This window comes from Sminthopsis crassicaudata, chromosome 3, assembly GCF_048593235.1.
Source record: "Sminthopsis crassicaudata isolate SCR6 chromosome 3, ASM4859323v1, whole genome shotgun sequence".
Taxonomy (NCBI): Eukaryota; Metazoa; Chordata; class Mammalia; order Dasyuromorphia; family Dasyuridae; genus Sminthopsis; species Sminthopsis crassicaudata.
The window spans coordinates 480349782-480365731 of NC_133619.1; the positions used below are offsets into that span (position 1 = coordinate 480349782).

At 34.7% G+C, this 15950-nt stretch overlaps 1 protein-coding gene across 2 annotated transcripts in view; it reads right to left on the bottom strand.

Moving 5' to 3' along the window:
* Window positions 1-15950, bottom strand: part of WASF3 (WASP family member 3) — a 184350-nt gene that overhangs the window by 23490 nt on the left and 144910 nt on the right. For both annotated transcript variants that reach the window (XM_074303610.1, XM_074303609.1), the window contains exon 4: window positions 1731-1865. In XM_074303610.1, the coding sequence (XP_074159711.1) occupies window positions 1731-1865 (135 nt within the window). The remainder of the gene's footprint in view (window positions 1-1730; window positions 1866-15950) is intronic.

Genomic DNA, 15950 nt, shown 5'->3' on the forward strand with positions numbered 1-15950 from the left:
CATTCTTCTTGAGAAAAATAAAAACAGTGCATTGATTCTCATATATTTCTATAAATTTCATGATGGCCTCCAAAAACAAACTGGATTTTGAGAAGAAATTGTTTTAACATGTACCCGGAGCTGCTTCCCCCCCCCCCTTCTTTTATAATTTTTTGTAATAGATCGTAACTCTTTCAGAAAAAGGTATATTTTGGATAAGAAGACAAAAGAAAAATTTTAAAATGTTAGAAAAGAGTCTATGGGACAGCTAGATATCACAGTAGATAGAGCACCAACTCTGAAGTCAGGAGGACCTGAGTTCAAATCTAATCTCAGACATTTAACACTTCCTAGCTGTGTGACTCTGGGCAATTGGTGAATTGCCTTAGCAAAAATAAATAAATAAAGTCCAAAAATATATAAAAGCTGGAATTCCATGAAAAAGTATTAAAATTAAACTTTACTATATAATTCTTGACAAAAGAGGCAAACAAGTCTAATAACAGGAAGAAGAGGTGATAGGAAAAGCAATATGAGCAAGAGACTCCATAAAGGCATATGTATAGGGAGTGTGCAAGGATTTTCTAATGCCTTTGTGTCCCATTTTACATTTTTTTAAAGAAAAGTCTAGTTTCTTAAATTAGCTGTTTTAGTTGCTTTAATGAATAAAATAATGTCCTCAGCAAATGAGTATTCAAGGGATATTTCACTTGAATGAAATGTGGTGTATACAGAGCAACATAAAAGCAAAAACAACTTAGGATAAACATTTTTTAATAAAATTAAATTTGAAGCAATGTTATAGACCTTTTCTTGATGCTAGGGGTTTTCTCTAATATAGTCTTTTATAGGAAATATTAGGGGTAGCTAGGTAGTATGGTAGATAGAGCACCAGCCTTGAATTCAGGAGGACCCGAGTTCAAATCTGGTCTCAGACACTTAACACTACCTAGCTGAGTGACCCTGGGCAAGTCACTTAACCCCAGCCTCAAAATAAATAAATAAATAAATGAATAAATGAATAAATAAAAAATAAATACAATTTTATTTAAAAAAATAAAGGAATATTGTTGCTTTAAATTTGTGTCAGTTGCCCTAGTGCCCAATTTCAGTCACTGGGGCCCAACATAAAAAAATTAGAAATGGAACAGCCCTCACAAGTATTAACATTATTTAAAAACATGAAGTCTAAAAGCACCCAATATCTGTCACTTTAAGAAGAATGAGGGACACTAAATGGCTAAAACACTTACTCAAAAACACTTAATGACAAAAGATGAATCAGCTGGAAGCCTTCAGTTTGCCATAATACAATGCACATAATTTTCTTGCCGTCATTCTTCTCCAAAGGACACCTACTATCTCTACTGCTGAAGCGACTAGATAATGCGGATGAGTTTCCAGGTGTAAGAATATTTAAGGCTATTACTTATAGCATAAAATAGTATTTTTGGATGAGATAGGTGATATGGATAAACTTTTATATTTAAAATCCTTTAAAAGAGAAATTTTTCACTAAGGAGAATTTTTTAAAGAATTGGATCAGAGCACGCACACACATCTTTTTTCCAAATTCCTTTCCTAATTAACCCAATGTTGTACATGTCTTTTTTTTTATCAGAATGTCCTAGGAAAAGACAAAATGAACGATCAACCTACTACCCTAAGGAAAAGCTGTAATTGTGCTGTAATTAATTACTACCATCTTGTCAGCATCGCCTCTGGCTCATTGCTTTCGTGCAATTACCTACCCTCCTCCACTGTAGAATCCAGCTGGGTAACTTTGACAGCAAGACGATCAATCCTGTCTTGAAGAGAATTTGCTCTGATGTAAAAGTTGTTGGCCTCATTAAACAGCTCACCAAATATGTCTTCAGCATGTTTGCCTACGAGAAGGGAAGGGATGGGAAGAGCCATCTGTGAGGACCCGCCACCATGTCACTGTCAACACGTTACTTATTTATATACATGCATGCACATTTTTATATATGTAATATAAATATATGTAGCAAAGAACTTCAAAAATGTTTCCTGCAAGGGCTTCCAGGACTCTCTAAAATGCATCTAAAACACTGAAAAACACGTGAAAGGGACCTAAGAGTTGTGAGGTTTCAAAATTCTTTTAGAGATACCTTAGGATTTGCATTTCATTGCCTTCAGAAATATAATTTAGGTTTAATTTCCCTGAAATTCCAATCTTTTTTCCACTTTACTGTTACCAGACATGTTAACGTAGAGACCATTGGGCACTAGCCCACAGCAGAATGCTTAATAATTGAAAGGATGGAGAATCCTCAGGAATTAAGCTCTCTGATCGTTTCAATATTACTAGGGTTGAAAACATTGTCTATACAAAAACTAGTACTAGCTGATGAGATAAACCTCAATTATTTTACTATGAAGGTAATAAATAAAAAGTTAGAGAAAGAGCAATCCTGAGGCAGCTAGGAGGCGCAGTGGATAGAGCACCAGCCCTGAAGTCAGGAGGACCCAAGTTCGAGTCTGGTCTCAGACACTTAACACTTCCTAGGTTAAATTAAGTCACTTAACCCCAATTGCCTCAGCAAAAAGAAAGAGCAATTCCTCTACACACAAAAATAATAACATTATAGATTTCCCTAATATTCAAGCTAAATATTCTTTTGAAATATATTTTATCACTAAATATTCTTTTGAAATATATTTTATCACATCACTCATATCACAGTAGCTCAAATACTGATGTTTTCTCCATAGATTATTTTTACCTTTTTAATATGTAACATATTTCCTAAAATAGTTTTCCAGATTTGGTCTTCAACATTTCACTATTACCATTCTTCTGTGCGGTTTGTGTAAAGTACTAACTTTGACTTCAGTATTCAAATCCAATATTTATGTCAAAGAAAGAGAGACTCTCTGTTTTGTGATGTAATAATTTCATAGTAGCAATGACACTGTATTTTTGTATAGAGAGTTGCCTTAAAAATTATATACATTATCTTATTTGAGACTCATAGAAGCCTTTGAATTTAAAAAGATAGGAATAAAGCCTAGATCTATGACTTAACTGAAGTGAAAAGCAGGGCAGACATTAATTCTAAATTTAAAGATAAAGAAACTGAGGGAAGCTATAACCCAAGGTCACAAGACTAATAACTTGAACTGAAGTTATCTGATTTCTAATCCAAGTACTCGTTCAGCAGTTTAGTAGCATTTCTACTTTTCTCTGGGTTATCATTTTAAAACTTCATTTCAAATTTGCCCAACTTTTACATAAAAGTCCTACTTTGAACTATTTTTTAAGTTCAATTGTTTTTCTTCAGAACTCTCATTTTTTAAAGGCATACTACCTCCACTGTCTTTGGAATACTAGACACAACTTCAACTTAACAATTAATTAACAAACATTAAATAAGGCAGGATACTGAGTCTATCCTCCATTCCAGGATTCCCCTATACTTTCCAAAGAGACATTCCTTCATTTTTATCATTCATTTTCTGTGTGGATTTTCATTAAATTTATTGATCCAGGACAGAGATACAAAAAAGTAACTAATTCTTATAGAACATTAGGAATTGGTTAATTCCTCTTACATTAAGTAAACGGACTAAAAAGTTAAATAATTAATAAGAGGACCACAACTGTAATATTATTGAGATAAGGAACTCCTAGGTGAGAAAATTCCCTATCCTAATGATGGTCAGCACCATGTCTGCTTCTGCTAAAAGGAGCAAGATAATGAAGCCAAGAAGTTCAAAACCTGCTTCAGGAACTTATTAACTGTGTAATCTTAAGTTAGTCATGTAAGATGTTTGCCTCACTTTCTCCTTTTCTTTTTTTTTTTAATTTTTAAAGCTTTTTATTTACAAAACATATGCATGGATAATTTGACATTGATCCTTGCATAGCCTTGTTTTTCAGGTTATCTCTTTCTTCCCCCACCCCCTCCCCTAGATATCAAGCAATCGATAAATGTTAAAGTATATGTTAAATCCAATATGTATAAACATATTTATACAATTTTTTATTTATAGAATTCTCTTGCTGTACTAAAAAAGTAAGATCAAAAAATGAAAATCAAATGAAAATCAAATGAGCAAGAAAACAAATGCAAGCAAACAACAATGAAAAGAGTGAGAGTTGTGATCCACATTCAGTTCCCATAGTTCTCTCTCTGGGTGTAGATGGCTCTCTTCATCATGAGATTATTGGAACTGGCCTCTATCATCTCATCATTGAAGATAGCCACGTCCATCAGAATTGATTATTGTATAGTCTTGCTGTTGTCGTGTACAATGATCTCCTGGTTCTTCTCATTTCACTCAGCATCAGTTCATATAAATTTCTTCAGTTTTACCACATGCCCTCCAACATTTGTCATTATTTTGTCCTGTCATTTTAGCCAATGTGAGAGGGGTGTAGTGGTATCTCAGAGTTGTCTTAATTTGCATTTCTCTGATCAATAATGATTTAGAGCACCTTCTCATATGATTAGAAATGGTTTTAATTTCTTCATCTGAAAATAGTCTATTCATATCCTTTGACCATTTATCAACTGGAGACTGGCTTGAATTTTTATAAATTTGAGTCAATTTTCTACGTATTTTATAAATGAGGCCTTTATCAGAACCCTTAAATGTAAAAATGATTTCCCAATTTATTGCTCCCCTTTTGATCTTGTCTGCATTAGTTTTGTTTATATAAAAACTTTTAAACTTAATATAATCAAAATTATCTATCTGGTGTTCAGTTATGAGTTCCAGTTCTTCTTTGGATACAAATTCCTTCCCTTTCTACAGATCTGAGAGGCAAACTATTCTATGTTCTTCTAATTTGCTTATAATATCATTCTTTATGTCTAAAATCATGAACCCATTTAGATCTTATCTTGGTATGTGGTTTCAGGTGAGGGTCAAGCCCTAATTTCTTCCATACTAGTTTCCAATTTTCACAGCAATTTTTGTCAAAAAGTGAGTTCTTATCCCAAAAGCAGGGTTTGTCAAACACTAGATTACTATGGTCATTCACTATTGTGTCTTGTGAACCTAACCTATTCCACTGATTCATTACTCTTTCTTAGCCAGGACCAAATGGCTTTGATGACCACTGCTTTATAATATAATTTTAGGTCTGGTACAGCTAAGCCACCTTCATTAGTATTTTTTTTCATTAATTCCCTTGAAATTCTTGACCTTTTGCTCTTTCAGATGATCTTTGTAATTATTTTTTCTAGATCTGTAAAATAATTTCTTGGGAATTTGATTTGTATGGCACTAGTTTCCCTTTTTCTAAAATAGGGATAATACTTCCTTCATTTTAGGGTTGTGAGGATTAAATGACATAATACTTGTAAAGCACTTCGCACAGTGCCTAGCATATCATATGAACTTAATAAATCTTCTATCTACCTATCTTCTTAGGGCAGGAGTTTTTTTATGTCATGGGCCCCTTTGGCAGACTTCTTAGAATGTTTTCAAAAGTACCCCTTCTTAGAATGTTTTCAAATGTATAACATAAAATATTAAAGAGTAGAAAGAAAACCAATTATGTTCAAATTTGCATATATATTATGCATGTATATATTACTGTGTGTATGCACATATATAAATATACAGAGAGAGAAGGCAAGAGAATCAATATTTCTATAGCACCTACTATGTTCCAGGCACTGTTGCTAAATGCCTTACAAATATCTTATTTCATCCACCAAACAAGGATGAGTAATTTGTCTGGGTAATATGTGCCTAAAGTCACACAGCTAGTAAGTGTCTAAGTCTGGATTTCAACTCAGGAAGATGAGATTTCCTGATTCCCAGCTCAGGATTCTTGCCACTGTGCCACCAAGCAAGTCACATTATATTCTTAACTAAATAAATTTTGCTTTGCTAAGGACCTGAACTGGACAAATGGGGCTCACTGACATCCCTGGAAGGATCTACTTAAGAGAGGATGCTTCCAAACAGGATCATTTCCTGAAATTCATGAATAATCCTGAAATCATGACAATACTCAAGCAAAAACAAATATTAACACTATTTCAATGAACAGATTTCCTCCCTAAAAAACTATATAGAAGCAAAATCTTTTGTATTCAAGTGTTAAATATGCTTATTATCTATATAAATGTGCTGAGGAAAATGAAGACTTTCAGATATACATTTTAAGTGAAAGTAAACTGAAGCCCAAGGATTCAATAAGTGACAAAGATAAGATTCGAACATCTCGTAATTCCAAAAACATTCTCATTCAAACCACAAATATGTCAGTATTAAATGAACAAAGCACGAGGAGAGTTTTGTCCATTTTGGAGGAAGGCTTCAAAGTGAGTAGGGTTCATAAGAAATTGTCTTCATTTGGTGCATTTGCCACAGAACCTAAAGAGTGACTCAGCCAGCATCAAGAATGATTCTTTCTTCAAGTAGATCTGTGCTCAGAAAAGCTAATTAAATAAAATGCACCGGATGCTCCAAGTGGAAAGTAACTTGAAGACTATCAGACTGAGTTTCCAGAAACCTGTATCTGATTGTGTTTCCTTCTAGGAGGATGCAGCCAAGAATTCAGTGAAACATGGGGAAGACCATATGTTCTGATGCATAGAGAGGTTAGTTGAACCAGGAAGGAATCTATAATGAGGTCTACAAAAACACACAGTGAAAGAACAGTTTTTAAAATCTGTATACCATGAAATTATAATGATTCAATTTGGCCACCGAGAGAAACAGGGAAAAATGTGCTTCTGTGGAGAGCATAAGGAAGTATGAGTATGGTACATGACATATGTTGTCAGACATAGCACTATAACTGGTTTTACTGAGTTATCTTTTTCTTTTAAAATCTTTGTTTCAAAAATAGAAGCTTCACTGAGTAGGGATTGATATATTTAGAAACAATTTTTAAAACAAAAACAAAAAAAGAAATAAAACTAGAACATCAAGGAACTTTTTTTAAAAAGATAGAAAAAAGTAATTTGTACTACTGGATTTTAAATTACACAAGATCAACTTTGTGCTTGAGGAAGCCTATTTTGGTAAACTGAGTGAAGGATGGAGTAAAGTAGGGGAAACACATGATAAAAAGACTAATCAACAGGTTACTTCCGATACTCCAAGTGTGATATGAAGAGGCCTGCACTGGGATACCAATGGGGAACACGGGAAAATATTCAAGAGATGCTGTGAAGGTAAAGTTGATAGGTCATGGCAAGAAATTAGATATGAGGATGAAAGAGGGAGAGGACTCAAGGATGGCACCTAGATTATGAGTTTGGGTATCTAGATAGATAATCTTCGACAGAAATAGAGAAGTTAGGAAGAACAAAATGGGGGAAAGATAATGCCTTGATTCAAAGACCTGAGATCAGATCTTCCCTGGCACAGGCTATGTTATTTTGGGCAAGCCATTTAACATCTCAATCTCCTAGACCAATGGTGTCAAACTCAAATAAAGGAGTAGGGATGTTCACTAATCCACAAATAAGAATCCCTTTAGATAATATATTGACTTGATTTAAAAATGTAATATTATGTTTTATTTTATTTTGTTAAATATTTTACAGCTAAATTTGGATCTTATTTGTACCTCACTTGGGATTCTTACAGGCCATCTTTTTGACACTTCTGCTCCAGGAAGTTCTTTACAATCTTTTAACTTCAGAGAAGGTACTAATTTGCTTTGGTAGAGGGTGCTTCCTCACTTGATAATTCCCTATATCCCTGATATTACAGGGCCAGTCACTATCCTAACAGCCAATTAGAACTTGTAACAGAAGGTAGTTCTGTGCTTTCTATGGAGAAGAACTAGAACCACAGTGATGACTAAGACAAGACCCAAGGATATGGACAGAACTGGTTCCATTCTAGAACTCATCACCTCCTAAATTGTGATACTCATTTTTTCAATTCCATCCACCAATTATAAAAAGGGATTTATTGGGGAGTAGTAAATTTCTAACTTTTCTGATGTGGGTAGGGGAGCAAGAAGTAAGGCAGGGTCAAAAAAAGTGGCCTTTGGAGGTCGGGCCCAGAACTAGAGGGGTAGCTTATTTGTGCTAGGTGGGAAGTAAGCATGGAGCAATGTGGAGCTACTTTTCTTCCTCCATCCCCATAAATCCTCTGGTATAACCCACTTTGGAGACCTCTCCTCCAAGAGGAAAGTAGGCTCCACAGCAATGCCCTCCTCTCTTACATCCAAATGTGTGAAAAGGCCTGGTCTCTCTACAAGCAACTTGTTTGTTGGATTGGTCAGGGTACCCCAAGATTTAGTGGTATAGCACCTACAGTTGTCAACAGGATCTTGTGTTGGAGATCCACTATTTTCTTATTGAAAGAATACTTTTGTTCATTTGATGTGCAGTTCAGCATGGGGGCCCAGGAGACATACAATATAGATCAAGTTTCTTCCACCAAAGTGGGATACATTAACTATGGATTTTATCATGCATTAGGGAACCTGAAGCAATGATAGCATGACAAAACTCAGAATCTCCGTCTTATCTCCTTATACCTAATTAGAGATTAACAAAGACCATCTGGCTCTCCATGTGGATGTTGACCCAAAAATAGGCAATGGCATCCAGCAAAATCATATATAGAGTAGGGCAAACGGGGTTCTAGACTGAAGCCACAACACTTAGAGGATACCAAAAAACCATAGTTTTTCATATTACTATTACCACGAGCTATAGCCCTCCCCCTATCCTATCCAGGGGGCAGCTCCTTCCCACCCTAAAACTAAGAGAGTTTAAGAGTCACATAGCTAAGTAAGGGTCTAAGGCTGGATCCTAAATAGAGTCTTCCTGATTCCAAATTCATCCCTCCTCTCTTCTGTACCAACTAGCTGTCCATCTATTAACAGGTTACATTAAACCTGAATTCACTAGGGAATAAATATCACTAGTCTGAAAAGCCAAAATCCTAGAGACTAGATGTTGCAAAATATAATAGCAATTTTGTGATATTTCAATGGCACTAGCCTTGTCTAGTGCTATTACTGGGCTGTTATTGTTCTTTTTCAGTCATTTATAGTGGTATCTGACTCTTCATGACCCCATTGGAAGTTTTTCTTGGCAGAGATACTGGAGTGGTCTGCCATTTCCTTCTCCAGCTCATTTTTTACAGATGAGGAAACTGAGGCAAACAGAATTATGTAACTTGCCCTGGGTCACATAACCAGCAAATCTTCCTAATTCAGAGTCCATCATTCTATCCTCTGAGACATCTAATCACTCTTGTGATCTATATGGACAACATGATGATAAGCTTGGCATTAAGCATCCCTCAAAATAAAAGATTCTCTTCTTTCAACTATGCCTTGAAAGGAATAACAGTTGTTAATTACAGAATAGCTGTCATTACCCTAAAGCTTCACAACATAATGCTTTTCTAGGATATTTTCCTATGGAATCTTGTCACAGAAAAATAGATAATAAGACAGTTCTTTAAGGACTTCAATTATATCCTACTTTGGGCATTTTGGGGACCCACTTACAGTCAATTCAACAGTATAATTAGTTCTAATACAAAGTGTAGTGTACTTTCAATGTTTCCCAGTCTTCAAACAGCCAATTTTTTAAAATATCAATTTAACAATGACTGTCTTTAGAGTCTTCTGTGATATTTTGCAACTGGTGAGTGGAAAATATCACCAACATATTAGAAATATATCTCATATTGCCTTACTACATGTCTAGATAAAATGAGTGGAAAAGAAGTGGATTAAGTGGGTCATTTATTCAAATGAGCATAGGAATAAAAGAAATCAGGCATTAAAAAAGAGAGGCTCCAAAAATGTAAATTAAATTGAAATTAAGACATACAGTATTCATAATGCATTCACTTTGCCTCTGTTATTCGTGTGTGTGTGTGTGGGGAGAGAGAGAGAGAGAGAGAGAGAGAGAGAGAGAGAGAGAGAGAGAGAGAGAGAGAGGAGGAGAAAGATATGGAGGGAGGGAAAAAGGGAGGGAAAAAGTACAAGACTGTTAAATATTTTACAAGCTAGAAGGTATTATGGATGTGCATGTTTTTAAAGCCTTTCATGAGAGGTACACTTTTTATCCCTCATTCATAGTGAAGGAGATTTTTAAAAAATAGATGAAAGAAAAGTCATAACAAATTCAAGTATTACACTATGAACTAAGAACTGGACTTTAGAAAGAAGACATTTAGTATCATACTAAAAACCCAAAAGGTAATCAATATATATCTGATAAGAATGATACTGATGAAGAAATAATCTCCCTATACTGTTATATTGAAACATTTTTCAAGGAAATATAATTTATGTAGAAGTTCTCACCATACAAATCTATGAATGATACTGAATATTTGCATAAATTTGATAAAGCCAGATGTCACCGACTCTATTTCTACTGTCTTAGAAATATGGCAAAGTATAGTTAACATCTGTTCTTCCTTGCACACATGTAAAAAAGGAAGAAAAAGCATTCAACTCCTAAACTTACTAGGGTTTTGCACAAGTTTCATGGTGTTTTGCTTTGATTCCATATTAAATGAACAAATGAGAATGAGCCAGAGCTGGCAACAGCACCTCTTTGTAATGTTCACCCTCTCACACTTGTACCCAAAGTATTTCATTCCAAATCCCACTAGTTACTAGATTTCCATCTTCCATTATTCTAATTAAAAGTTCTGCTCCAATGTCACATTAAGGCATGGAGGTCACCTGGGTTCTCAAAGTTAAGGCAAGAATATGAAAGTTCTGACAGGTCCAACACCAACCCTGAGTGATTTCAATTATAGCTCAGGAATGAACTTTATGTCATTTTTTTTTTCTGAGAACCAGCCTACCTTGATTGCAAAAAGCTTGTAGTCAGGTTAATCATGGGAATGTGGTATTTTTCTGCCAAAACAACTCATGCAGACTGTCAAATCTATGCAAACATTCAATTATTATCAATAGATCTGGATGGTAAGAACTTATGCATAAATTATACTGCCTTGGAAACTGTATCAATTTAACAACATTTGAAGATTATTTTCTTATCACTGTCATCCTCATCGACCATTAACTGATTATCTTTTTGGTTCCTAGTGAGATACGAAATATCATCATCTTTCTAAAGTCCAAGAGTGGAGGGGGTCATATAATGTGTCAGTACCCACACTAATGAATTATTACAACTTCTTAAAGATTTTTCCTATATATACTTGTTGATTTCCTTCCTTATGGCTCTTTATCATATTCGAAGTTGAAAGAAAGGAATCTGAAAATACAATGTTTTAATCAACTCTTGATTTCTGCATGATTTTCAACAACTTACCCATTTACATACTCAACCCCATTCATCTACTTGCTGCTCCCAGTTTTATCCTTCACCCTCACAAAAACACACTGGAACAATTTTCTTTATACCCTTTCTTCAAAATCTTTCCTTATCTTTTCCCACCTGTCCAAAATCAAACATTCACCGTATCCTTTCCAATGTACTTCTATGAAAGGCAATGCACTTAACGTAACTAATAAAACCACTCAGAATTCTAGCTCCTTAGATGTAATTAGCAGCATTTATACATCAAAGTACAAAGGCCCTAAGGACAGTATTTGTGCAATCAGTTTTGCACCCAGCTAGAGAAGTGTCTTACAAAGACATATATGGTATTAGATTTTTTTCAAAAGATAGCTAGCAGACAAACAGATAGATGCCAAACATCAGTGGAGACTTTCAAAGATTTGTAAAGAGTAGTTTTTAAATCACTCAATTAAAAAAAATTAACAAATAAAAGGGAAAAGGTTATACTTATGGTTATGGATAATTTATAAATTGTTACTATGGGAGGAAAACAGGGTCTGAAAGACAAAGTATAATGAAATGTCATTCAATTACAATAAAAGGAAAAGGAATATGGATAGAACAAACAGCCGATATTAGGCTCCAATTTAGTCCTTGTACACAAATACCAACGCTTCCATCGTATCTAAGTGCCTAATGATGGAAGTACTCTAGTTTTAGTGTGGACTGACATTCCAGAGATCCGGAATTTAGTCCTGACTCTACTAGTAATTCTGTGCAACTCACTTGAATTCTCTGAGCTGCAAGTTATTCACCTATAAAAGGGGAGTAGGGCAAAATGTTACTGTAACTCCAACTGACAGATGGTAACAAAAGCATAAAGACAATCAAGCATGAAAAATGATAAGAACAATGATATGAAATGATGTAATTTAATCATCTTAATTCCATTATTTTGAAATCACATGGTAGGAAATGATAAGGAAATTGTCAATGTTACACCTATTAGCCAAAAGAAAACAAAGTCAACTTTAGTCCTTCAAAACTCTTGAATCTAATTGAGAGGAAATGTGAGTAAATTGGAATGGAGAGATGGAGCCCGATAAATATAACAATTCTAATATATGACATTGCTTTATCTTACATTAAGATTTTATCATGAAGTAATCTTTTCAAATAAGATTTTCTCTATCTGCAAAACTATTCGTGATTCAAATTAACTCCTTAACCTGTGAAATTCTCTCTATATGCCCATAATTAAAAGTTGTTAGATTATTTCTATTACAAGCTTCTAAACTTAATTCTAATGCTCAAGGTGTTTCTTCCTAGAAAAATATGATTCCAAAGCAATTTAAAAAAACCAAAATGCATTCGTATTGCATTTACTTCTCAAGGTCTAAACTCTTGGCTCTTTCCATGCTAAAAAGGATAAAGAGGGAGACACTATAATCTTGTACAGAAATGTAACAAGTATACAGAGTAAGCTTGATATAAGGAGACCAGATATCTTGCCTCTTTTATAAAATAGTTTCTATTTCGTCCTCGCCCTAATTTTTACTTGATTGTGAAGATTATTAGCATGATCAGATAAAGTTAGGGCATGATGTTTTTAAAACCAGAAATCAGATTCTTGGTTTCCAATCATTCTTTTATTGACAACGTTAAACAACAATCACTCTAGTTCTTTGTCTCTCTGCCCTTATGATTTCTTATCAAGAAGATTCAGGACATCCTTCTATTTTCTAAACAGATCTTCACTATTCATTACTAAAGTAAGACTCATTATGAGGTTGGAAAGCAGCAAATCTACCCACTGCCTGATGGACTGAAGATGTAGAGATGGGAATTTGCTTTGCTTAAATAGGAATGTTTATTACAAAGGATTTTTTTTTTTCCCTTGGGGAAGGGAAGGGAGAGAAAATACATCAGCCTAAATATGATGGAGGAAGCCCAGTCCCAAAACAAACAAACAACAAGCATACAAGTAAAAAAAGAGGTTCTAGTATTGGGGTTAGTGAGGCTGGGAGTTTGATTCGGTCTGAAATCACTCTAATTCACTAAACAATGACCCCAAAGAATTAAATCCATTGCAATTTCTACTAAAGGATCAGGAAAAAGAGCACAGGAGAGACTTGGGTTCAAAGCCCATCTCTGACAAATACAAATTGTATAATTATGGACAAGCAATTTAATCTAAGTTTCACCTGTAAAAATGTAGATAACAGGACCAGAAGTAATGGAAGGGAACATTAGGTGGTGACTATGTGCCAAGCTCTATGCTAATCACTTTCCCAATATTAACTCATTTGATTCTCACAACAATCCTGGAAGGTGAATACTATTATTATTCTTATTTTATAAGCTAAGGAAATTGAGGCAAACAGAGGTCAAATGACATGTCCAAGGTCACAAAGCCAAGAAGTGTATGAGGCTGGATTTGAATTCAGGTTTTCCTAAGTCCAGTTTGAGCATTCTGTCTTTTGTACCACCTAACTGTCTTAACTAACGGGGTTTTGGTGAGAATTAGAATTACATTTATAAAGTACTTTGCAAACATTGTTTTAATTATTATTAGAAATATCACTAATGTGACAGATTCATGGAACACCCAAAGGTTAAAAAAAAAGATATTTTAAAATTATATTTAATTTTAAAAAATTTGCTCAGTCACAAAAAATTACATAACATGGTACAGAAAGTCCCAGATTTAGAGTCACAACCTGAAGTCCAAATTCCACCCCAGATATGTGACATGTTATTCAACCTTTCCTAAGGACTCAGTGTCTACGTCCCCTCTCAAGTCCCTGCCACCTCCAGATCTATGATTCTTAAGTTCTTTGTGCTAAAGGTTCTCTACTAAACCTCCTTTGATTTTCAAAAACTATTTATATTCCATGAAAATCTACTAAAATAAGCAATACTATGATGCTCTCTCATCCTTATATTGTTTTGCAATTTGTCAAAATGGGACATTTCTGTCTTCATATCCATGAGGGGGCTGGTTCTGAATAGGCAGGTTTCAGATTTGTTTATTTTATGTAGAATACCACAAAAGACTATGTGTGCTTCTATTACAGAAATACTACCTATGATCAATACATGGTTTTCCCCAATCTATTATCAAATCTTTTCATTTTTAACTTTATATCCTTACATACATCTCCTTCCATTCACTCAATTGCCATCCTGATTCATAAATTCATTGAGCACCTCTTACCTGAACTATTATAATAGCTTCCAAGTTGGTGTGGCACAGCTGGGTAGCACAGTGAATTCAGTAATGGACTTGCATTTGGGTATTATTATCTACAAATTATTAGTTTAAATTAAATCAATATTATCCACAAATATGACTTCAGACATTTACAAGCTATGTGACCTTGAGCACTTAGATCATTTAAGCTCTGCCTCAGTTTTGTAATCTGTAAAATAGTGCTAATAAGCCCTTCCTTTCAAGGTTGTTGTAAGGATAAAATGGGACATTGTAAAATATTTAGAATGCATGAACATGCCATATAAATGCTATCTGGTATTATCACTAAAATACTTTCCCAAAATCACGAGTCTGACAAGATTACTTTCCTTCTCCAAGATCTTGAATGACTCCCTATTAACTCCTTATTATTAAGATGAAAAAATCAGCTCTCAGCTGGACATTCAAAGCTGTTCATTATGACCCCAGTCTACTTTTTCAGACTTATTTCACAGTTTTGCTTGATGCATTCTATCTTCTAGACAAACTGGTCTACTCACTGTGACCCAAGATCATCAATATTTTATCTCCCATGTCTCTATTCTTTTTTTTTTCCAAGCTATTCTTTCCAAATGTGAAATTCCCTATGGTAAACCCTTCTTGATCACTTAAATTAGTATTCTCACTTTCCTCAAATTATTTTTTATTTATTGACTGTAAGCTCCTTGAGGGCAGGGGCATTACCTTTCCTTATTCAAAACGATTGCTGCTGCTGACTGGGTACACAAGCTACTTAATTACCAGCTAGCTTTCACTGAAGGAATGAAATGCCTTTATTTCTCCCTAATTCACTCCTTATTTCAATACCCACAAAAGCTATTCCAAACTTTTTATCTCCTCAAATCTAACACCTCCCACTCCTACTCCCCTACTTCCTCAATTGCAGAACTCTCTTTATGCATCTCAAAACCCCTTAAATTCATCCTCCATTTGTGAAAGAATCCAACCATTCTGGAGAGCAATCTGGAATTATGCCCAAAAAGTTATCAAAATGTGCATACCCTTTGACCCAGCCATACTACTACTGGGCTTATACCCCAAGGAACTACTAGAGAAGGGAAAGGGTCCTGTATGTGCCAAAATGTTTGTGGCAGCCCTTTTCATAGTGGCTAGAAGCTGGAAGATGAATGGATGTCCATCAATTGGAGAATGGTTGGGTAAACTATGGTATATGAATGTTATGGAATATTACTGTTCTATAAGAAATGACCAACAGGAGAAATACAGAGAGGCTTGGAGAGACTTACATCAACTGATGCTGAGTGAAACGAGCAGAACCAGAAGATCATTATACACTTCAACAATGATACTGTACAAGGATGTATGCTGATGGAAGTGGATTTCTTCAACATAGAGAAGAGCTAATCCAATTCCAATTGATTAATGATGGACAGAACCAGCTACATCCAGAAAAGGACTGGGAAATGAATGTAAACTGTTATTTTTACCTTCTGAATCCAATTCTTCCTGTGCAACAAAAAATTCGG